General features: G+C 40.3%; 1 protein-coding gene across 1 annotated transcript; it reads left to right on the top strand.

Moving 5' to 3' along the window:
* The first annotated feature begins 12678 nt into the window (after nt 1-12678).
* On the top strand, nt 12679-22617 carry LOC134045894 (pancreatic lipase-related protein 2-like). The gene is made up of 12 exons (XM_062495992.1): nt 12679-12718; nt 13528-13682; nt 14688-14813; nt 16312-16446; nt 18140-18248; nt 18856-18972; nt 19052-19174; nt 20094-20212; nt 20921-21050; nt 21253-21364; nt 21892-22059; nt 22554-22617. Exons 1-12 carry the CDS (start codon nt 12679-12681, stop codon nt 22615-22617), a joined length of 1398 nt encoding a protein of 465 aa, XP_062351976.1.
* The last annotated feature ends 1854 nt before the right edge of the window (nt 22618-24471 follow it).

Raw genomic sequence — 24471 nt, 5'->3', positions numbered from 1 at the left:
CTGAATGTGGCTGATTAACAGGTGTGTTTCAAACTATGCAGCAATGCTTTTGAGATGTCAGAACCCTGTCACCTCCTGTGAAGATTGCTGAAGGAGCTTGCTCAGGATATTTGATAAATCAAGTGTCTGCCTTCTCAGTGTCTCTTCAGTACCCTTCATTTATCATCTCCCCATGAGCAGGGTGGGACCACAAACCACCTAGAGCAGGAAATTCACCCTTCTTTGCCCCTTAAGGAAACTTCTTGGCAAAATGCCCTTCTTGAGCAAGAAGAAGGGCATCTTCTTACCTCTCCTGTGCTCCCCTGAAGATATAAAAAAACCCCAGGTACTTCTACACAGTTTGGAAATAATCTGTAACTGATAATTACAACATCTTGAACATCCTCCCATGGCTCTCTGCCCCAGAGTTGCACAAATTAAGGAGACTCTATTATTTTGCCTCTCTTAAAGTCAGGAACTGAAGCAAAATAAATGTAAATATTTTCCTCAGGATCACAAAAATCTGTGCAGCAGGAGAAGGAGATGGGTTTTATGGCATAAACAGGAGTGTGATCAGTGCCATGTAAGGCATCACTCCTCACAGGAAGGAAACAAAGTCCCAATGAACTCAAGAATTCTTTAGAGCCTATCCTCTCCTGCCTCCACACTTGTGCCCCTTCTGCAATTCTAAAAACTGTTTTGATGTTTTTATGATAATAAATCATATTCTTTCAAAAATATAAGTTTCATTTTGTTTAATTTTAAGCTATAGATTTCAACAGCGTTAGACAAAATGTGACAGTTCATTTAGGCTGCTGACTTGTGTTACAAGTGTGGTACAGCTGATTAGACCATTTAAAAATATGTATTTTATCACTCAACTTTCCTGCTAAAACTAGAACATTGCAATAATTTCTTCCTCTTGTGTTTTTCTGTTCTCATTCTAGTCATATGGTATTTCTTGAGATAATTTTTATTCTTTGGTATTGCAGTATTGCATTCTTTAGTATTTGGTATTGTAGACATCAACACTGCCCTTCTTTGCTAATGTATTTTTAGACAGAACAAGACTTATTTTTATGACATAAAGGTGGATAAACCCACACTGACAGAAGTTGTGTGCTGCTGGTGGCAAATAATCTTCTTCCTTGTTTATTCCTGTATGTAAAATTTAAAACTTTTCTTAGTATATAATCCTATCACTTCATATTAATAGTGCTAGTCCAAATAATACAAGGGTTTAATATGTCATAAAACAATCTGCCTTTGACAAAGACCTGGACAGGCAATTCTTTCATATCTTTAAAACAAGGTTAAACCATCTTTACAGAAAAATTTAAATTGAATCTTTAAAATGTCAAATGAGACACACCACTCTATATGTTTGGCTGTCATGTGAGAAAGGTAGTGCTTCTAAAAATTCAAAGGTGTCTCATTTCTCCAGGAATTTAAAGGACATATTATGATTTGCATTCCGTCCTTGACAGTATTTAAATATTGTGCCAAATTATAAGCACTTCTGAATTAAAATACAGATTTAATTTTATACACCTTAAGCATGTGTTCACTACAAAAATTATGCCAAAGGTAGATTGATACGAAAGTCATTATGGAGCTTTCAGCCTCAGTCACTTCGCTCTATTAAGACACTCTTTCAGCCATGGGGTAAGGTAAATCAACTACACAAATAAATCTCTTAAACCTTTTATGGAAAAAGGGACAGCAATAATTAGCAATCCAAAATATGAACTATCTGGTCCACATACATTATCTTTATGTGCTTTATATGCGACAGAAAAATAATTTTAGAAGAAAACAAGTTTGTCATAAAGGCATATGTGCTAAAGAGAAAACAAGGGCCATTTTGGACAGAATTCTCTGGTAACAAAAATAAAATACTCTACTGCATAGCGAAATGGTTTCTCTTCTTTCCAAAACCACAGCCTATCAAAATGCCCCTCGTAAATGTTTGTGAGCCCAGAATTAAAATAACAACAATAATTAAAATCAAATAGGACTAACAGACAGAGATGTCAGTGTTGAGATTGTGCAATTGTCTCTTTTCCAACTTTTGTTCCTATATTAATCGTTGACTTTTTAGATTTTTTTTCCATGGTAGTGTAGTCCACTACAATACATTGACAAAATCATTGCAAAATAACCAGAAATTTTCAGGAATAAACCTTCCAAGATCTTCTGGTCTTTAATCATTAGGTTTTTTTGTTTGTTTGGTTGGTTGGTTTTTTTGTTTTTTTTTTTTTTGGTTTGTTTTTTTTTTTCTACAGCAGGAAGAATTTCTAATTCTCAAATATCTATCTGTTACACAGAAGATTAAAAAAAATAAACCTTTGGAAGGTAATTGTGCTGAGAACTTAATGCAGTCAGGGTATTTTGTGAAGGCCCTGGGTCTAACACTTGTTTGACAGGCTGCTGGGATGGAAGCAAAACCAAAAATCTTTGCACATTCCCACCATTTATTTGTTATTCTTCCATAACCAAAGCCGACTGGAGTTGGAGGTGCCATTAAACAACTGACCTATCAGTAAATCCATCTGGGTGGAGTCTCTACAAAACTTGGGGCTCTCTCATTCTCCTTCTGTCATAACACAGTATCAGGGACTTTGTAATTTCAAGTAGTCTCCAAGCTGCTTTAATTTGCTCTGTTCCCAGCAATTAGGGAGCAGAAGTTGATAGCATGCCCAAATCTATTTCTGTGGTATATTTCCAGGACAAAACAGAGCCAATAATCTTTATCTTCAAATCTCGAGGATATAAAAACTTCCAGAAAGAGCATGCCTCATCACGAGCCCTTGCACAAGCAGATCACACCCATGTTGCTGTGCTGAGGATCACAAACCTCTCCCAGCTGCCACAAGGGTCTTGCAACACCGGAAGCATAAGCAATCTGAGAAAATAAAGGCTGCCAGTGGTGTCATCCCAGAGTTCTTTCCTTTTTTTTTGTGACCCTAGGTAAGCTTGGGGCCAAATGTTGATATCCAGAGTTCTAGAGGATTAGCTTTGTTCTGAGCCACGGAGCTGTAGGTGAGCTTCTCAGAGCCAGGCTGTTATCAAAATACATATTCTAGATTTGCATCTGCTTTCAATTTCCAAGGCAAATCTATAGTTATTCCCTTCTATCTCACCTGATTCATTCAAATAAGTTCAATATTCTAGCATTAATAGGAGATAAAGCATTCAGAATAATGAACTTCACCCTCTTCCCTTTAACTCTGCCTATTACCTGTAAAGAAAATCTGGCTGTCCCTAAGGACTCCCCTCTGCCTTGGGTTACTTTCATCATCTGCTCTCAAACTCCTTTTTATAGTGCTATTTGCTTCAAATACTATGCTCCATAAACCTCCAGCTCAAAAAAAAAAAAAAAAATGTTAATATTAGTTTTATTTGCTTTGAGTGATTTAATTAACATCCAGCATGTATTATGGAAAACAATAAATATTTATAACTTCCAAAACATTCCTTTAATTGCTGCTGTGTGATAGTGGAAAGTACATACTAAGGTAAATTGTGTTTGTCTCTATTCAATTTAAAATTAGTTCACTTGACCAGAAAGAAAACACTGGAGTTAAACAATAGAAATATGAAGCAAATCTCTTATTCTTTGGCTCTGCCACTCAGATACTGCAGGTAAGATTCTCCAATGAGCTGAGTGGTCTTTGTCTATATATATTAGCAATTCTTTAGAGGGTGGAATACACAAAGCTACTTCCAGATGACCTCCATACAAGCTAAGAAATTAATTAACCATCTTCAATCTAAAATTGAAATGAGAGCAAGAAAAATGTTGCTTTTACAGTTTTATGCACTTATCCTTCTATGAAAGCCTCAGTAATTTATATATTGCTGCACTTGAAACACAGCTGCTGAGGTTCCTTTGGAGAACAAACACTCAGTGAGTGTTTTGATCCTCTTTTTCCTACCTATCTGAATGCCACTGCTATGAAAAAGGATTTATGTCCTTGATAATTCTTAAGCTGACATTTATAAAAACACTGGATATGTTCACTTGCACATTGTCAGGGGCAGCTGCAAAAGCCAGACTTTTCTTCCTGCCCACTAAAATCTGTTTTCCTCTTAAGACACAGAAACAGGCCCAGAAAAATTTACCATTCCTAAAAGGAGCTACACCTCAAAAGCCTACAACATGGGTTAGAAATTACTTTTTGCTATTAATTCTGGTTTTTTGTACTGGCCTACATTAATTTAATCCCACCACGGTGTATTCCCTCTGAAACACATGGACAGTGAAACTCAGGGGCACTGTTTCAGCACTCACACACAAAGACTAACTCTGTGGAAAGAATGGCAAAATATTTGAGCATACCTAGAAATCCTGATGCTCTAAAGAAATGTTTCAAAAATGTGTCATTGCCCCACAGAGATGTCCATCAGATTCTGAAGGTGTCTCATCATAAATAGAGGCACCAGTGGCTGCTTTGAATTTAACTTACATGCCAGAATTTTGACACGAGGCACATGAGGGCACATGACATTTCTTATCTGTTTTCCTTGGCTCCCCAGCCTCATTCCTCCCCAGGCCTATTTAATGAGCTGCATTGTTCTGATATGTGTCCCATAACTGCTGTCAGATCTCCATCTTCCAGTCAATGAAGGTAGACTCGACTGTCAAGAATTTCTTATTAGCTGGATCTCTTCTGTCTTACCTGAAATTACACACACATTGTCAATGTAAGCAGAAATTAAATATGAGATGCAGTCCTTCACTGGCCAGTGCTTCCTTCACATTCCTCTCAGATTTCTTTCTAACGATTACTTTCATATGTGGCACTGCCTTGCACCACTCTGCCAAGAGCCGGACCCGGACTCAGACACTCCTGTAGGTGCCGTGTGCCACAAGGAGTGACAGACACTCTTAACTCGGTGCTTACAGTGCCTTGCAGGCTGACTGCCTTGCACACAATTCAGTATATGGAGAAACATTTTTTGGTGTAATTTTTGAAACATCTTCTCTCAGGCAATGCACGTATTCCAGGACCACAAATTGGCTCCTTATGTGAGCCACAGATCCAGCCCAAGTTACTTCCTGCCCTGAGGCACTTGCACCACTCCTTGATTCAGGGTGACATTGGCTCCTACAGAGCTGCCAGAGCAGGTGATTATGGCAGCACCCATCCTGCAGATAGCACTGTAAGGACTGACACCTTGCTCAGGAGCTGAAAGAACTGGGTTCTGACATGGCTGTGACTCACAGTCTCCAGAGCACAGAAGGGAATCTGGGATTTACATGATGGACAAGTCATGAAAAGATGAATGACACGGTTATCATCATCCTATCCTTCTCCTGAAACAATTCTGAATGAAAGTGCCTGTGGTTTCTCTGATCTAGGTGGATCACAATAATGTCAGTTTACACCAGTTATATTCAGAGCATGCCAGCTGATAAGAGAGCTTGGTACAGAGACACCTAATATGTAAATCCCACACGGCCTAAGAAGACACAGATTAGACAAAATGGTAGTGGGTATACAGATCCTGAGTAATTTCACTGGTAAAAGCTCAGATACTTACATTGCCCCTAAGCTGTAAGACTATTTTTCCTATTCCTTTCTTTTAAAAGAAGGTAGTCTTCCCTTGATTAAAAAAAAAAAAAAAAAAAGAAATTAAAAAAATATAACAAGCTTTGACTGAATGAAAATGTACAAGGGCTTGCTCTGACGAGGCATGTCCACCAGACAGCTGACAAAGAGACAGCTGGTGACTGCTAGTGGGGGACACAGAGCAGGGCAATAAAGCTCCTGCTCTGACCTGCCTGGCAGTGGAGGATCAGTTATTACCTGTAACACAAGCTCACAATAACCCGGTAACTCAGGAGAGCATTCCGTGCTGGCTGGGATGAATTTTACACACAAAACCCCTCTGGAGGGGAATCAAACAGTCTCACCTTGCTTTTTTTCAAACTAACAAAACTTCAGGAGGGGAAAACATTGATGAATTACTTACAATGAGATACAAGAAAAGGAAACATCTGTTATACCAGCATCGAGGGGATCATTCTTACCAAGGTTCTCACTCACCCACACCAAGCCTATAATTAGACACCATGTGGGCAGGTCTGCACCTACTGTCGTGGGACTGATTCCAAGTGAAAAAGGCCAGCAGCAACCAGGATTTAACAGGGAGCTGGCTGAGCAGAGCCTGCAAAGCACCAACCCCTCCTGCATTCAAAGAGGTAAGTGCTGAAAAATTGGTGGGCTTTGGGGACGAGCGTCTGTACAAGCTACAGGTCGGGACCCCAAGGACTCCTTAACTTAAAAATAGCCAGGCTGAATGGTATGGTCTGAGTGAACATGCAAAATGCAAACAGCAGCACTCAGAGAGGGGTCCTAGGCAGCAGCTACGGGGCTTAAAACTTTTCAATTCCAGGAAATCCCAGTAGGGGATGAGAATTTCTGGGCTGTGACAATGCAGTGCAGCCAGGAAAACAGGGTGGATTCAGTGGAGCTAAGCTAATCTGAGGCTGAATATATCTCTGATTTTAAAGAAAGAACTAAATGACAGCATTTGCAGATGGTATCTGGAGTTCTTTCTTTTATTTTTAAAGGAAAATGCATTGAAACACAAATTACAGCAGAAATGAAAAAGGAGGATAAAACAGGCTACGTATTTAAGCATTACTAGGAGCACTGAAAATTTAACGGGAGAATGGAAATGGGGAAGAATTATGGAGCTGTTTTGTGGAAGAATGTGAAAATGAGACTTTTTTTGGTAGACTACTGTGCACTTGAACTAGTCATCAACAAGGGCTATTCTGTGCTTCAGAAATGGCAGAAGGCCAACAGTGTTGGTCTTGGAGTTGACTAAGTTCCAAAGCAGCCTAATCATGGAGATGAACAGTGGAGGTCACCCAGGGAAGACAGACAAGTGGCCAGGTGGTGGCTGCAAGTCAGCCAAAGGCTCACTGCTTAGTCAGAATTGGCACAGCCACTTCCCAAAACTGAATCACTTTTGTTGTTGGTTTGTTTTGATTTTTTTTATGATGCTTGTAAATCAGATTAAATTATCATAATTGTCTCTGTAAACTTGAATGTATAAATACCATGTAAGGTCAAGGTGAGAACCCTATTATTTAGGAAATCTGAGCAAATACTGCACAGTAGGAAGCAAAAAACTTGTTATTAAATATGTTTTGTTCACTGTTATCCTACAATTTCTTTAGATTGTTCACCAGTTCTAAGCAACTGACCTAAACACCCTAAAAGCCTACATCTTACTGCACCCTCCAACACACCTACTAACCTTTTATTTGAGCTCTTCCCACATTAAATGCCTCAAGAAAATAATTTGCATCACTATTCTGAGTCATTCAGGTCAATGTCCTAGTCCACTGTTTCAGATTCAGTTTAAGAGGTCAACTGGCACTCAGAAAAAATCTACTACCCAGACCAGACAATGTGTGTGAGCCTTGCCTTGCCATGGTTATTCCTTTGTGTTGGGTGGTTTGGAGGAAGAAAATTTGCAAAAGGTTCTGCATATCATTGCTCAGCTACAAAATTGATTTCTCTAACATTAAATTTGTGGGTGCCAGAGCTATTCAATTAAGGCCAGTTTCCTCCTGCAGAACTTCACTGTATCTAAAAGCTGGTGAGCAAGCAGGAAAGGAGGCTGACCAATGCCAAGATGATCTTTATTTGTTATTCCTCATTTGTATTGAAGCAGTGTCAAAGAACCTTCATCCAGAATGATGAAGGCCCCTGCACTGGGCTGTTCATGGGGAGGAGCTGGAGACAAAATTAGGTCTTTAACAATTATGCCAATTACTCTGCTACCTGAGTTATCACACCACATCACCAGCATTTTCCTCAGTACTCTGCACACCAGCTTTGAGTATTTGATAGTTATTTGATAGTCTGCTCAAGGGGTGTGCCTGAGCCACTGACTGTGGGCTGTGCCTAGGAAAAATGGTGTTCTTTGTGTGCTTGTATAGAGTGGGCTGAACAACAAAATTACATTCGAAATAAACAATTAAAAATCATATTGTACTTTCAGGTAATCATATATAATAAAGGATGAATATGGACATGATCACCATTATGAGGTCTAAAGATACTCTTGTAATTTTTTTTCATTTTCTTTCTGTTACCATTTAAAGTAATGTTCAGTACTTGGATGTGCAATTAGATCTCTAAATGCCTCACGCTCAAGGCCATGCAAGAATTTGCTGGTAGAACAAGAAATTTAACCTTCAGCTCCTATATCCAAAGCTTATATGTTAAACTCTGGGTGGGTTCTCCTCCTTTGTACTGATTTACAATTTTAACTGAGCACTGAGACAAACTGCTGAAAAATAAGAAAGACTTTAGTAAAACAGTGGAAAGACAGAACAGCAAAAATATTCTCTGTTTAAGGACAGTGCCAGGGCAGGGAATATAGGAAGCATGGTTGGAGTGGCAAGGCAAGAAAAACATTGAAAATAAAAATTAAAAAATTAAAATAAAATTTAAAAATCACACATCAGAAAGACCTGAAAGGTAGAGGGTAGAGAACTTAAACTTCAGTATTGAAGGGGATAAAGTAGACCTGAAAATTGGAAAGTAGCATTCTCCCAGCTGTATGGGAAACAAAGCATATCAACTTCCTTGGCACTTCAAAAGTCACTACTAATACATTAGCAAGGCTTTAAAGGTCTTCTCAGTTACAGCTTCCTCAAATGTTCACCTCAGATCTGCAAGCATGATGTGCAGTGTGACAGCCTTTAGTTCCCCAAACACCAAAAAATAATCCTACATCCAAAACCTGTACTTTGTTTTACTATACTTTGGCCTAGATGTCAGCATTTTTTCAGTCTGAGCTTATGTCCAGCAATAACAGTGTTGAAGGCTAAAACCTTCATCAGTGATGATCCAGCATGAACAGTGAGTAAAAAAAGCCCTGAAGCTAAAAAGCTGAAAAACATAATCACACCTTGATTGTGGTAAGATATGATATATGATATGATAATGATATAATATATGATAAGAAGTTATATGTTATGACATGATAGTTCACAGTAGCAAGAACTGTACTTGTAAATTCAGGAGCTGCCTTCTAGTTCTTCCAACTAAAGCCTAAAATGCAATAATTACTCAATTTTTAATCTACTTAATCCATGCATTTAATTTTAATCTACTTAACTGTTGTAGTATGCATGTATGTAATTTTGCTTTCCTAATCAAAATATCAAGTGGCAGAGATCTTCCTAAAATCCAAGTATTATGTGACTTACAATGTTGATCTTATAAGACTGTCAGTTTGTCATGTCATGTAGCTGAACTCAATTACAACTTAATCTTTTAAAAAATTTTCACAATTTTTCTTTCATGGGTGAGTGGAGAAACTCTCCTGTGGAGAGCTTCATTATTCTGCCTCAGGCTGATATTGGACTGCAGTTCCTCAGGTCATTCGTCCTTAGTTTTTTTTTACTTATTATCATATCAATTTTCTTCAAATTATGTATCTGGACTTTTCTTGCAAAACAATAACTTTAAAAAAATTGCCAACAATTTTTTCTGGTAGGGTTTGGAGTTTTTTAATGAATCTCAGCTATGAGTTACTGGAGTCCAGTGATTTTTGAATTTCCAGTTCCAACAGCAATTCTACATCAGATCTAAAATTACTGTCTGATCAGAGAATCATCGTGAATTCTTCCTTTTCCCTACTATGAATTTTACCTAGTTTTGGTAAAGATAGACTAAAAAAACCCATTGTATCTTCTTAATTCTTTCATGCATCAAATATTTTTCCTTAATTCCAATGTGCATAGATTTTACATGATGACATTTTTGTTTTCCCTACGAAATCTATGTAACTTTTAGCCATTAATTTCCAGTTACCAATGTTGCCCTTTTTTGCCCCTATGTTTTCTTCCAATTTATTCCATTTTACCAAATTACCCATAGGTTTTTAATTTACTTTTTAATACTTTTTTTTTCAGAATAAAGCTCTCAAATTTTCATTAAAGAAAACAGCAGCCATTTTTGTATCCTGGTGCTGCTCACCAGAAAAAGATAACAAGACTTTTAAGAGAATGGTGAGTAAAATTCTTAGCAATTCAATACATAACAAATGTTGTTTAAAATGTTAAAAACAATCTATTTATGGTGGTGAAATAATTGGCTTAAAATGCTGATAATGAGAACTGCTGAGATTTGGCCTTGGTTTTCATTAAGGCTCTGTGTGCCTGCTTCAGTTCATGTCCTAAGGAAGGTGTGTGGGTACATGTGTGGGACTTAAAAATACACTGCAGACAGTTATTATGCAGACTTTCTCATATCTCCCCAACCCTGCACTGTGGCTCATGATTGAGCAATGGTGTCCTGCAGGTGACTTGATGTCGTGTTATGAGGAGCAACCACTGCTCCAGCCTAGCTTTTATACATCAGGATGGCAGTCTGGGAATATTTGCCTTTTTTTTTTTTTTTTCCCTAGGTTGAACATCAATTTAAGAATATTTAGTGCAGGTTTTGCATGCATTGAGATGTTACCTGAGCTCAGCATTGAGCAGCCTCTTGCCAGCAGCCCTGGGTAGGCTGAGATCACGTTCACAAACAAGTTGTTCCAGTTCCTCTTGTTCAGCACTACGCCTCCTAAATGCCCAGTGAAAGAATTTTCAAATTGCATGCTGCCTGAACTCTTTTCACATAGCTTTTTAGCCTCTTTGCAATTTTTTTTGTCATTAACATAGACTGATACAGAAAGGCTTCCCACTCAAAAATTATCTTCTACCCAAACTACAACTCTCTTAATTACAGAATGCATCAACATTCCACAAATGATAAAATTTCTGCTATTCCTTTTATTTCCCTGGCCACATGCTAATTTCTATTTTCTGCCTTCAAAGGAAGATCTTTTGAAGGAAATTACTAATCACTTTTTATTTGGCAATCTCCTACATCTCCCTAAATCATTACTTGCCTTTCAGATTTTAGGTGTGAAAAGAAATTCCACTCTCCTTCCTGCTGCAGTGTTCCTGACATAGACTGCACATCTCCCGGGTGTGAGGGCTGTCCATTAAATATTAAGAAATCCTGTGGAGCTCTCCAATTCATGTGACGAGCCACAGCAGCTGTCATTTTCCTGCACTGTCATCATGTTCTCATCACGATGATGGGCACCTTGACCAACATTCCAGCTGAATGGAGCTGCTCCTTTGGGCAAAGTGTTGGGACCTCTCTGTTCCTGCCCTTCACCAGCTGCTTAGAGTAACTCCTGATCCTTTTCTCTCCTATTTTACTGCCAGACTTCCTCTCTGTTTCCCACTCTCCTCGAGCTGATAGTTTTTCTCTCTGGTAACAACATCATTGGATAAATTAGGTTTAGGATCAGAACAGTGTTTCTAAGGAAATTCCATGATTCCTCTCAGCTCTGAACTTTGCAGATCCTGCTCACTGTTGAGATACTCATCCTCACTCCTCTGCCCAAACACACAAACAAAACAAGCTATTACCAAACAGGGACTTCAGAGTTTATTAGAGAGTGCTCTGACCTATCCTGTTTGGCTTTGTTAGGAAACCATGTCATTACAGACAAGTAATCCCACCTCCATCAAAAACAAGCACAGGGGTGGATCGACACCACAGGGGTGGATTGTCACACAAGCTTCAAGGACAAATTCTGTAAAATTCCCAATTGTTTCTTCTTTGTTTCGGAAAGAATTTTGTAATGCCAAGGACCTTTGGAGTGTTGTGTTTCTGGCTTTCTCACATCTGTAAAAATATCCCTTGGAGAGTGCTAGTGACATTATAAATACTCAATTTACCAATTTTTCTTAATATTTCTAATGAGCTATCCCAGTTGCCAGGAGTGACAAGTCAAATTTTTGGTTTTATAGAAAAGCAGTATGTTGGAGATGAGAGGTGGGTGCCATAGGAAACACCTAAAAGAAGGAGGAGAGGAGAGGAGAGGAGAGGAGAGGAGAGGAGAGGAGAGGAGAGGAGAGGAGAGGAGAGGAGAGGAGAGGAGAGGAGAGGAGAGGAGAGGAGAGGAGAGGAGAGGAGAGGAGAGGAGAGGAGAGGAGAGGAGAGGAGAGGAGAGGAGAGGAGAGGAGAGGAGAGGAGAGGAGAGGAGAGGAGAGGAGAGGAGAGGAGAGGAGAGGAGAGGAGAGGAGAGGAGAGGAGAGGAGAGGAGAGGAACGAATGGAAGTCCTGCCATGGGAAAGACCAGTGAAGAAAGTGTAGAGGAAAGGAATCTGATCAAAATTTTTCTTCCAGTAAGGGTCCTAAGCTGCCAAGTGTGCAGATTTCAACAAGTTATTTGCACCACTGTGCTTGTTGTACCACACCTCTCACCTATCCCATCGCAGCTGGGAAAAATCAGGATCCTGAGATCTGGTTGACTCCGTCAGCAATCTGCACGCAGTATTGTCTGCAAGAAATGCAGTGAATAGCAAAACTGAGTGGTGGGGTAGAACCCCTTCCCACATCCTGCTGGGAACACTCCCCCTCAAGCAGCCCAGGATGCTGCTGGCTGTGGGGCACGTTGTTTTATGGTCATTTGGTGTCTGCCAGGACCCCCAGGCCTCCTTCTGGCTGATGGGTCCCCTCTGTGCACAGCCCAGTGTGTGCGGTTATTCCTCTTCGAGTGAAGGTCTTTGCATTTCTCTTTGCATTACACTCTTTCTAAAAGGACAAAATACTCAAAAGAAAATGCTTAACCTGTGTATTCAATTTGCTTCAGGTGGCTGGAATGTGGATTGTTGCATTTTATCTCCTTGGCAGAGTAGCAGGTGAGAAATTGTATCTTTAAACATTGCCACTACAAAGTGAATTCAGATGAAGTGGTACATAGCAAATGATGACTGTTATTTTCCTTTACATTGAAATTGTAGTATGATTTGTGTGTCATTGTAGGGCAATGCTTATTACAGTGCATGGAACTAATGCTAAAAGACTCTGCTCTGTTTAAAATTTATTTTTAAGACTGCAAGAGACATACTTCTGTGCTGTAAATCCATAGAGAAATTCAGAGCTGTGTGTCCTACCTCCATCAAGGCAATGCAACATCTGTCTTTACATTGCTACTCTATAAAAATAAATGACCAACAAAAGGGTGCTCAGCACACCAATGCTAAAACATAAAAGCTGAGAGTAAATGAGCACTAGGTCCATTTGATCTAGAAAAAACTACTTTATTGAAGGAAGTATTCATATCATTCTTTGTGCAAGGTTACCTTCATTCCCATAAGAAAGACCCAATGCTTTGGAGTACAAGGTATGCAGGAGCAATTCTAACTAGCATTTCTTACTAGGCTGTTTTTTAAAAAGGAACTGAACTAATCCTTTACAAGCCTAGAAAATGGTGTCAAAATACTGTGTGGGTCTTGGCTTATTCTCCTTTACTTGGTTTATTCAGCTCTACCTGGATTCCTACTTCAGGCAATGCACATAAAGGATGCATAATAACGTTCAAAAATTAATTTCAATATCAATCATAAAATTAAATCCTTAGATTTTTGCTCTTCAAACTGCTTTAGTCTCAAATACATCATCAAGCAAGAGAACCATACATATAAACAAGTGGTTTCTTCTACTCTAGGTAAAGAAGTTTGCTACCCCAGGCTTGGCTGTTTTACAGATGACCCACCCTGGTCTGGGGTACCAGGGAGGCTTCTGACAGGTTTGCCTGATTCTCCAGAAGAGATGAACATCAGCTTCTCTCTCTACACCAGAGAAACAGGAAATAATTCACAGGTGACATTTATTTTTTATATCAAAAGCTGACTGAACCTAAAAATGTTTGTTAACTTGCTACAAAAGTCTGTGTCAGTCACCATAGGCAAACAAGTCAGAATCAGAAGAGAGTTTGAAGGTACACTACTGAATATACAATATACTGGTAAAACACAAAAAAAGGGTTATGAATTAACTGTAGGGCACAAGAAGTTTCCTGGTATTTTCCTGAAGGTTTAGGATATAAGTTATACAAACTATCCTTTGCAAGTACTTAAGTCTCTGAGGAAGGTTGAAGCACACAGGATACAGCATCAGGTTGCTCAGCACTTCTGTTGTTGATAAAATAAATCAAAATACAGCTTCCACCACTTCCCATTAAACTTCACCCTATCTATGATCTAGGACACAACCCTTCCACACCCAAACTCCCTGAGCTCACATCACAGCCCCTGTACTTGCCTGAAAACAATACAGACAGATTACATTCTCAAGGAAAAAGAGATAATTTAGTAGCTTGCAGCAATGTGTGAAGATCAGCTTCACCCCTGCTGCATGCAGTCCCTGCATGAAGTTCTTCCAGCATTTCTGGAGTGGCTAATGAGAAAAACAGGCTGCAGCTTAGAAGCAGAGCATCGCACTGAAGCCAAAGGTCAGGTCAGAAAAAGGACAAGCTGGAGCAGGAATTGTGGAGCTGGTGGGCTGCTCCCTGGAGAAACTCATCACCTCAGGCCAGGAGACACCCTGTGACAATATGGCATTTTTAGGTTGCATCATATTCTTCAAAGAGAAGAAGGTTCTTCATGCAGAGCAGATGGGAGCAGGAAAAACCATAAAGGCACAATTTCTGTGGAAACCATAGTGGAACTGAGAAAGATGAGATTTTTGGTCCCCAAGTTCCAAAACCCACAGACTTTGTCCTGTCAGAATCCCTTCAGTCCTGAGTGCATGACCTAGCAGACTTTTTTAAATGTTTGAAAGTAGGAACAGATAAAACCTTTTTTTTTTTTTTTTTTTAACCTATAGGTGATCTCAGCAATAAACTCCTCGACCATCCAGAAGTCACATTTTTCCTCACACAGGAAAACCTCCTTCATCATTCATGGATTTGGCAGCACTGGAAAAACAGGCTGGGTGGTAGAAATGTGCTTGGTATGACAGTATCCTCTGGTTCCCATCAGCTCTGCTGGTATCCTTTAGACATTAATGTCAACAGTGAATTTTACAGTTCATTAGGCAGCAGAAGGTGCAAACCAAGAATTAAATTCCACACACACCAAAGTGCTCCCACTTGGGAAGATGCAGCACAGCAGAGGCCCCTTGGTCCTCCCTGGCTTTGTTTCTTCTTTTTGTGAAATTTCCATTCACAAAGCCTGCAGATCAGATCAGCTCAAAGCAGTAACTGAACAGAGCTGTCCCCAGCCTCTACACCCATGAATTAGACATCAATTCCCACTGCTAGCGGCAGCTGAACCTTCCTTCAGTCCAAGGAACTTCCTGATTTGGAAAGATCACGTTTCAGTCTATAAATACCACCCTGGTTCACCACGGTTCAGTTCTTAGAGACAAACAAAAACCAACCCAAACAACAACAAAGCACAAACAAACATAAGAACACCACCAAAATTTTTGCTTTGTTGTTTGATTACTGAGTTCAGTGGAAAAAACATTTCAAGTATGAAATGTGAGAGGTCCCACAAAACCAGCAGAGTGTACCTTGTCTCTGGCAGACAAGCAAGATCTGCTCTGCTTGCTGCTGCTTCTGAGCTGGTAGGGAAAAGGCTAAGCTGGGAAAAGACAACACTGGATAATAAGTCACAGATCAGCAGCACTAATTCTCTTCACAAATATATGAATACTTTTAATCTGAAATATTAAATTTCCTTTTCCTTTTTTATTTTTTTCAATTGAAAAGAGACAGCAGTTCTTTCTGGCTCTCTACACTATAAACTTATGGTCCCTACAGGAGAGGAGTGAGTCCAGGATGCATTATTGTTTCACTTCTGTTTTCCTTGTCATTCACCTTTAGCTGTTTTTTCATGGATTAGTTTTTGTTACCACTCCTTGTTCTATCTCAAAGCTCAAGTGAGCATTATTCACAGAAAGCTGTAAATGCAGACTAACACATGATTCTTCCACTGGAAAAATCACTATCTCTGCAGGACTGTGCCCAGCACCGAAGTGACCAATGCTTTCTTTGCTGAAATAGATCCTTTCTTCTCTCCTCCAAATTTTTTTTAAGTCTGACATGGCTTTCACAGTTTTAAACTCAGTTGGTAAATAAGCCTACTTCTTAAACAAATCAGTTAAACTACCAACATCCCTCAAAGAAGCTCACAACACTGTACATAGAATCTACTGTGCACTTGTATGGCATTTCAGAAGTATTTCAAATATAGAAATGGTGCATAAAGTAAAAGATTTTTATTACAGTTTTCATAACTGATAATTTTTGAGGAGTGATTGTTATATTCTGTCTTGTAAGAAGTCGCGTTTCGGGGCGGTACAGGCTGCAGGGAAGAGTCCCATTTAGTAAAGAATTAAACACTTCATTATTCTGTTACATTTTAATCCTTATTCCAGATTAAGTTTAATCTCTGATTGTTATTTTGTTTCTTTAAATTCTTCTCTTCGTGCGTTCCCACCTCAGCTTTTACTGGAAGTGGAAAACATCAACTGCATTGCTGTGGACTGGAAAGAGGGAGCAAAAGGCACCTACGTCAGTGCAGTGAACAACATCCGTGTGCTGGGGGCTGAGGTTGCTTTTTTCATCACAGCTCTGCAGGTAAAGGACCCTGCCTTGGCCCTGGGGGTGCCCAGGGCACCTGTGGGGCTGTGACACTGCTGCTTTGGGTCTGAGCCTTGCCCAGGACACTCGGGCAGGGCTGTGCAGTGGGAGTCCAGCTAATTACACTGATGGGCGGCCCCGTGAGGACCTCTCGCAGCCACCGAGGGCGCGGACGGAGCCGAGGCTGAGATGTGCCTGTTAATTAGGGACCAGCAGATGGCAACGTCTCCATACGGTGTTACAGCAAGCCAGCATTCCTCGGAAATGAGGCACTCCGAGGGTTTCCCAGCGTTATACACCCGTGCCAGAAGTGCACTAGTATCTTAGCACCACCAAAACGAGCACTAGCCGCCTTACTTGATAATTCCATGTTTTCTGTCCAGCTGCCTCCTGGCTGTGAGCCCCCTGCTCCCGAAGGCAGCTGCTCACATTTACACACAGAGTGCAGAGCTGCTCGCTTGCAAAGTTTGTGCAGCTGCATTTCCCACTGATTTCAGAATGACTCACAAGTACTTGGAGCAGCTGAAAATCAGAATCTTGCCTGGCTCTGGACTTGACCCTGGCCAGGAGTTGCTCATCTTAAAGTGCAGTGAGAGGAAGTTCAGAGCCCATGAGGCAAGGTGCAAGAACCTGAGGCTTAAAGAACACTTTGCCAGGTTCTGCTGGGGTACAATCTATTGTACCTTCCTAGGAAAATCATATGAAGCCTCACACATTTGGCTTCTGGATCTTTCTCCTCTATGTATAAGTATCAAGTCATTTGAAGATGTGTCCAGTTTCTCATTTACTGTCTCTGTTACTGCATCATGTAGAGTCTAGGGCATCCTTTCTTCCCTCACAAAAATGCATAAATGATGCTTAAACTTCCTTTTCTTTTCCCTAATTAAAAAATTTCTGGACTTTCTTTGTCAGAAAGGTTCAGCTGCACAGTAAATGGAAGCACTGCATTAAAATGTTTTCAGAGGAATCTGCCATTTAACATTAAAGGCAGACAGGGCCGTTCTCCAGGTCTGCTTAATTTTGGTACACACATAACAAAACTTAATGCAAAAAACCTCAAGTAATTAGCAACCTTATTGGTTTTGGTTGCTACAAAACCCAATGAATGTGTCCCCTCTGTCTCTCCACCTTCAATGCAAGTGTAATATCTCAGCAGTGCAGGCCATGTACAGATGACACCTGGCAAGGAGGAGAATGGATGTCACCCCACCTGAGCTTGGCAGTGAAAATCATATTCATTATATGATCACATATTCTAAATAGACATGGAGAATAGATATGTAACACACACACACACACACACACACACACACAAAAAAGGCTGCAAAGTAGAATAAATAAAGAAAGAAGTGAGATAATTTTTATGGAGGATGATGTTAGGCATTGATCCAAATGGGAAAGATGGTCCATATTTTGTCATGTAGGATAATGGAATACAGCAAGCATCTGCCAGCACTACAACAGTGAACCCTTCATCACTATGCATGTAAAATTCCAGATGGGATCATTTTTCTGTCAATTCTTAGTGCAATTTAAACAGCAATTAACTCAAGGAACTCCCCTCTGTTTGCTATGCAGAAAGTCGGCCTAGATGTTCCCAGAGGCCCATAATGTCAGCCCTTCTCTTTGCTTGTTATTCAAAGCCTGTGTTCTTATCTCCTACCACCACCACCACCACTTTAATGATCAGAAAATGTTCGGGTACTCCCCTTACGAAATCCATTTAATTGGCCACAGTCTGGGAGCACACACTGCAGGAGAAGCGGGGAGAAGGATCCGAGGCATCAGACGGATAACAGGTAGGCTGCTCACCAAGATGCTGACCTAACAGTGAGTGTTCAAAGGAAAAAAAATCTTGCAACACAGTGGTCTGTAGACTGGAATTAAATTATTGGCAGCGCTGGAGATAGCTGTCATGAGAGCAGACAAAATTGATGCTTCTCAGAAACAGGGTAATTATTGCATCTTCTTTCTCTGTTTAGGTGAAGTGCTCTTCAGTGGAAAGACAAGCGTACTAACATGTTTGTAACATTGCCATCATTCACTGGGCTACATCAAGCTCCACACAAATACAAAGCAACAAGAACCCTTAGTTTTCCATAGTTACAGGTTTAGAGTTCCAGTAATAAGTCCATGGTTAATAAATGCCTCCTTCCTAGTGATATAATATACCATTATATAATCTATTGAAAAAATATTTTACTTCTTTTGGAATAAGTTTTCAGAAAGGTTCACAAAATCATCATATTTGCATATTTTTTTTATAGTTTAGCTTGGGATTCACATCATTATTTGGCTTGCCTTTTGCAAAACTAAACATCTGATTTCATGAGTTGGCAAAAGATACATCAACATGTATCACTTCTCTCTCTCTCCCTCAACCAATAAATGTGGGTGGTTTTTTAGGTTTAGACCCTGCTGGGCCATATTTTGAAGGTACTCCTCCTGAGGTGAGACTGGACCCTACCGATGCAGACTTTGTTGATGTTATACACAGCAATGCTGCTCACTTTCCTGCAGCAGGTAAGTGCTCCTGTGCCAGTGGGTACCTGCAGGGATGGGCATGGCACCAAGGCATGACACCTTCCCATGCATGTCTCAGGGTTTGGAATTTACAACACCACTGGGCACCTGGACTTTTACCCAAATGGAGGAACTGTGATGCCTGGGTGCGCTGATTTAATTCCAGAGATGAAACAAAGTGATTTTGAAGCCATCATTGCAGGTAAACATATAATTTCAACATGCATCGTATTTTGGATTTGTTCAGTTCTGAAACACGAACTGTGAAAATTGCCCACTGTTTGGGAGAAAACAGGAAAACAAAATTGTTCTTTGCCTGTTTACTCCTAAGTTGAAAAGGAAGTAAGAAACAACAAAGGCTGGAACAGAACAGTGCTCCACAGAGAACTCCGCAGGGAAAGGAGGCGTCGTACATGCCCAAGCTTTGCTTCTGTAATTTGAAATTGGATGCAAACCCCAAAAAGGAAGGAAGCAGGGAGCCTGCAGGTCCAACAACCCCAGTAGGAGATTTTCAGGCTGAAAAAGGCCAAATCAGCAGCATGACAGCACCACCTCTGGTTTCTTGAAGATTCTATAAAGGGCATCCCACATATCTAAGCCATGAATTAAGTAAAAACACTGAGTGTTTCCAGGGACTGTAGTACATGCCTCACCTCTGAACCTGAGACGTCTCTCTTTCACAGATTTTGGACAGTTTGGTGGCTGCTCCATGCTCTGTTAAGCCTTTAAAACTGTAATGAACATTATCTTGCTGTGACATCTCATATATATGTGTATATATAAAAATATATATGTGTGTGTATATATACATATATAATATACATGTACACATATAATATATATGTATATATTAATGTCTTCTTGAAAGGGACTATTACATCACAGCAGACCAATGCATCTCACTTGAAATCTTAGGGTAATAGTACACTAGTCTTCAGATAAAACACAAAAAAACAGCAATTTCTCCTGCAACTAGAAATTCAGACCAAAAAAGAATCATTACAGGCCCATGCTGCTGTTCTGCTCTGTGCCTGAGCTGTTTCCATGGTGAGACAAGTGCAACTCTTGCAGAGGATAACAGGAGGTTATTTCACCAAAGCTCATAAACTTTTTTCCTACAGATGCTACACTCTTTGGGGGGTGCCACCACTCACGCAGCCACGAGTTTTATTTTGCAAGTATCCTCTATCCCACTGGGTTCCTTGCATATCCCTGTGACTCCTATGAAGCCTTTGAGAAAGTAAGTGTTTCAGCCCAGGAAGGGGTGAGGTGTAAAGAAAACATTCCAGGTCTCTGGAGCAGATACCACTTGGATTCTCATGGCTGGGGTCCTATAGTGTGGCTGGGTAGGAGGAAGCACAGCACACAGCAGTTCAGCTGTTCCGCTCTGGAAAAGGAATCCTGAAGCATAAATGATGTCACCAAAATAGTGGGGACAAAAATGAAAGCTCCTGGAATTCTCACCCCAAACCTCTATGCTAAGGCAACATAAGTTAGATAGATCTATCCTACTAATTCCTACATTTAGAGCCTCCAGAATCCTTGACTGCTCTCTAATTTACATTGGGCACTGGTTAGAGCACCTAAATACATGCACTTATCAATGATGCTCCTTTCATTTTCCCCAATTTGTGAATACAGGCACATTCCCCTTGACTAGGAGGGTAAAACCAGCCTATATTTTGTACTACAATCTAACTGAAAAATATTTGAACTAACAAGTTTCAGGTTATTACCATACACGGGCATCATATCTGCTCATTCTGCATCTTCCTGGGTACAGGAGCCATTATCGAAAACAAATTTATCAGGTTTTGGTGTTAAGTTACGAAAACATACAGTACAGCCACATCTTTGCAATATCAGAACAGCATCTGGAGCCTTAATTCCATAAGGGCTAGCATGAAAAATAATATTCCTCATGAACTGATGCTTTTATTTTCCCTAGGGAGCCTGTTTCCCATGTCCACAGGAGGGATGTCCAATGATGGGACACTATGCTGACAGATTCTCAGAAAAATTGAAGAGGGTAGACCAAAAGTATTTTTTAAACACAGCAGCAGATGAGCCTTTTGCTAGTAAGTGAAGAAGGTTTGTTACAGTTATTCACAAGTTTGAAAAGTACCTTGCTGTGATTTACAGTCATGAACCCATGCTGCTTCTATAAATGATGCTAATAGCTCTGACAGAAAATGTAATGTAATATAAATGTTATGTAATGTAGCATTCAAGCTCATCAATGGATTTATTCTGGATTTATTTTTGTTTTTATTTATGCAGCTTGGAGACAAAAAGTATTTATCAAATTGTCTGGTGTAAAGAAAACAAGGGGAGACATAAATCTGGTTTACTATGACACACAAGGAAACTCAAAAGAATATGAAGTTGCCAGGTAAGTTAAATTAATATTTTTCTACAGTATTTAATGCTGATAACATTAATCTACATACTTTCCACATATTTAAGCAGTGTTAACACTCATCCTGCATTGCAAATCTTCTGTTTAACATCAGATAGGAAAGAAGTTATTAGTTAAGCAAGAACCACGAGGGCAGATAGATGGTTGTAAAAAGAAATGGAAGGTATTTCCATTTCCATGAGTTCTGTGTTTCTGAACTCCAGGTGAGTGATCCCTGCAAACTCAGCACACAGGGGCTCTGGGGACAGCCCCAGTCTCACTCTTGTCGTTGCCCCATGGCCTCCTGCCACAGGCACATTTGAAATGTTCAGTCCTGGTTTTCATCCTCTCCTTGTTCAGAGCCCTGGTCCAGTGCCCTGCGCTCTTGCAGAGAACAGCATAAAATGCAAATTCCTATTGTAAAAAGAGGGAAAACCTGAAAAATATGTAGAGAATGTGATTTATTGTAGTGATCTCTGAACTGTTAAACTTAATGTTGCTATTTTTCCCTCTATCCACAGCGGAGACCTCTCTCAAGATGATATTTACACAGACTATCTTGATGTTGAAATCAACCCCAAAAATACAACAAAAATTGAATTTCTCTGGAATAAAGCCATATTCTCTCTGCTCTGGGCAAGGCTGGGAGCAGAAACAGTCAATATAATACATGGAGCAGATGGACATAGGTAAGTGTATCCCATTTAGAGGTCAGAAGGCAAGTGGAAAAACCCTGAGAGAAAAGATGGAGAAAAGGTCTTAAATTGGACAGATGGTTTGTAATCAACAATGTGAATTTCAATAAGGAAAAGGCAAGGCACTGCACTTTGGGCAGAAAAAACATCCGAAAAATCAGATGTTTGACTATGCACCAGGGAATAACTTCTAGAAAAGAATATAGCAGTGCATAATTTGAAATGTTTAGCTTTTCCACAGCAAAACAATTACAAACCAAGATAATGCATATTAAACCTCAAATTTTACAGCTGGTCCCCCCAAAGAAGGAAATTCATCTTTTTACTGTTAATAGCAGATGCTAATAGTCTTTGCAGCAGGCTTTTAGGAAGCCTTGAGTGGGATTATGGGTTGGACTAACAACCCTCAAGGTGACGGCTGACACCCTTTCATTTTTCGTTGGGCAAAAAGAGATAAATCTTGATTCAAGCATTTTTCTTCTTCCCAGGTCAACTTTCTGTGGCCGTGGAACTGTGGCATATGGAGATCCTCAGTTACTTAGACCTTGCTAGAGGTCCCCAAGGTCTGTACATGGCAGCTGAGTAAACCCTCAGTCAAGTGCATGGAAATCTTGGCACAAAACACCATTAAAGCAAATTTAAAAATCAAAAATGTTGCTCCCTTTGGTTATTTTTCCAGTTCTTTGCAAACACACGTGTCAACAATACTTTTCATTCTTGAGCCACGTTTATTGTGCCTGTAACTATGGAGCAACCAGAAATCACACATGCTAAAATCCATTTAAAACTGCACAGTCTCACTCTACCTGTTCCTCCAGGCAAGATCGGAGACCCACCACACTGATGGGTAGAAAATCTGGGATATTATCAAACACTCTCAAGGCAACACGTGTCCTCAGAGCACCCCTGCGGGTCTGAAGCACCTCCTTTCTGCAGGCTGTGCTGCTGTTGAGTTTCCCAGCCCCACACAAGAGCTTTGCCCCCAGAAGACACTTTGGGATGAGGCAGGAGCAGCACAAGGCCAGGTTATCCCTGCAGTGAGCACAGCCCTGTGCACCTGCACCTGCTTGGAAAATGCAGATAAGGCAAACCTCAAGCGCTCCCCACTTTGGAAGGAACTAAACCTTGAATCCCAGCTCCTGGATACTGTTTAGTTTCAAACACGATCATTTGTAGTGGCCACTGAGAATCCTGAAGGGAAACTCTGAGTAACCAGGCTTTGCAAAACCTGGTCATTAAAAATTACCATCACTGCTCTGCAAAGCGTGGCATGAGTGAGCCTCCTCCTGCAGCTGTAAGAGACCAAGGCAGTGGATATTTTTCCTATAAAACCCAAAGACTGGACTAAAGAAGAGGAAGGAAGAGTTACTAATTTATTTACTCCCATTTCCCCCTTTGATAAATGACGTGCAAGCACTTGGGCAGATAAACTTCTAAGAAGTAGAGGTAGAAATATCATGAGAACACATATATGAGTATAGACTTCTGAATGAATTAAAAAAAAACAAGAACCCTGTTGTATCCTTAATTAAACACAAGTGTGTAAAAAATTAAAAGCATATATAAACACAAGTCTGATTTTCAGCCAGAGGGACCTGCAGTTGAGTCCTGCAAGTCTCCTGGGGAATTGGCACATGGCAAGGAAAACGTGAACAATGCTGGGAAGCTCCACAGTGTCCCAAGAGAGCCACAGCATCCTGAAATACCAGAAATCCAGTTCTCTCCTCTGCCTGCTTCCCATTCCAGACTACACCTTCTTCAGGATTGGAGAAACATAGCTGTGCCTTGGTTTATAACTTCTTTTTTTTTTTTTAATCAAAACCCATCCTTCCTCCAAAGCCCCCAGCTGTGAGGCCACAAGGACCAGATCATCTCCTCCAGGCTCAGACTGGGCTGCATCCCAGCCCTGCACAGCCTTCCCAAAGGAGAGGCAAGCAGCTGAAATCCAACTGACCGTAGCCTAAGGAATTGTCTATTTGTTCTGTCTGACCTGGGTTATTGCAGTATTGAATAAGAGCAGCAGACTAACGGATAAAATCCTAACTCAAATCTTTTCCACCAGCTCTTAAATTGAATGGGAAAAATTGTTAAAAAAACTTATTTTGAGCAAGTGTTAAGTCTTGTCAATGCACTGGGGCATGTTCTGATTCCACTGATACACACCTATTTACAAACCAAAATCCTACTTCAACTAAATACAGCAACACTGAGCTCTAAATCAATATCAAAGGTGGTATCTTGACAAAAAAATGAAACTTAGCTGTTTAAAGAAATAAACTCCAGTAGCACCAATGACAGCAGTGAAACACCTGGTATCCATTTGGTCATTCCCAGAAGTGGAGATCAGGGAACATCAACTCTGCAAACATCTAAGGCCATAAAGCCTAGCCAAGCTGACTAAGCTCT

The sequence above is a fragment of the Cinclus cinclus genome, chromosome 7 (assembly GCF_963662255.1).
Source record: "Cinclus cinclus chromosome 7, bCinCin1.1, whole genome shotgun sequence".
NCBI lineage: Eukaryota > Metazoa > Chordata > Aves > Passeriformes > Cinclidae > Cinclus > Cinclus cinclus.
Note: the sequence above shows the minus strand (reverse complement) of the source record. Positions and strands in the feature narration are given on the sequence as shown.

Bases quoted from the DNA above. Each gene is read 5' to 3' on its own strand.
- LOC134045894 (XM_062495992.1), top strand. From the start codon at position 12,679: ATGTGGATTGTTGCATTTTATCTCCTTGGCAGAGTAGCAG. The intron at 19,175-20,093 runs GTAAACATATAA...TTTTTCCTACAG, and splicing joins TTTTGAAGCCATCATTGCAG to ATGCTACACTCTTTGGGGGG. The intron at 22,060-22,553 runs GTAAGTGTATCC...TCTTCTTCCCAG, and splicing joins CATGGAGCAGATGGACATAG to GTCAACTTTCTGTGGCCGTG.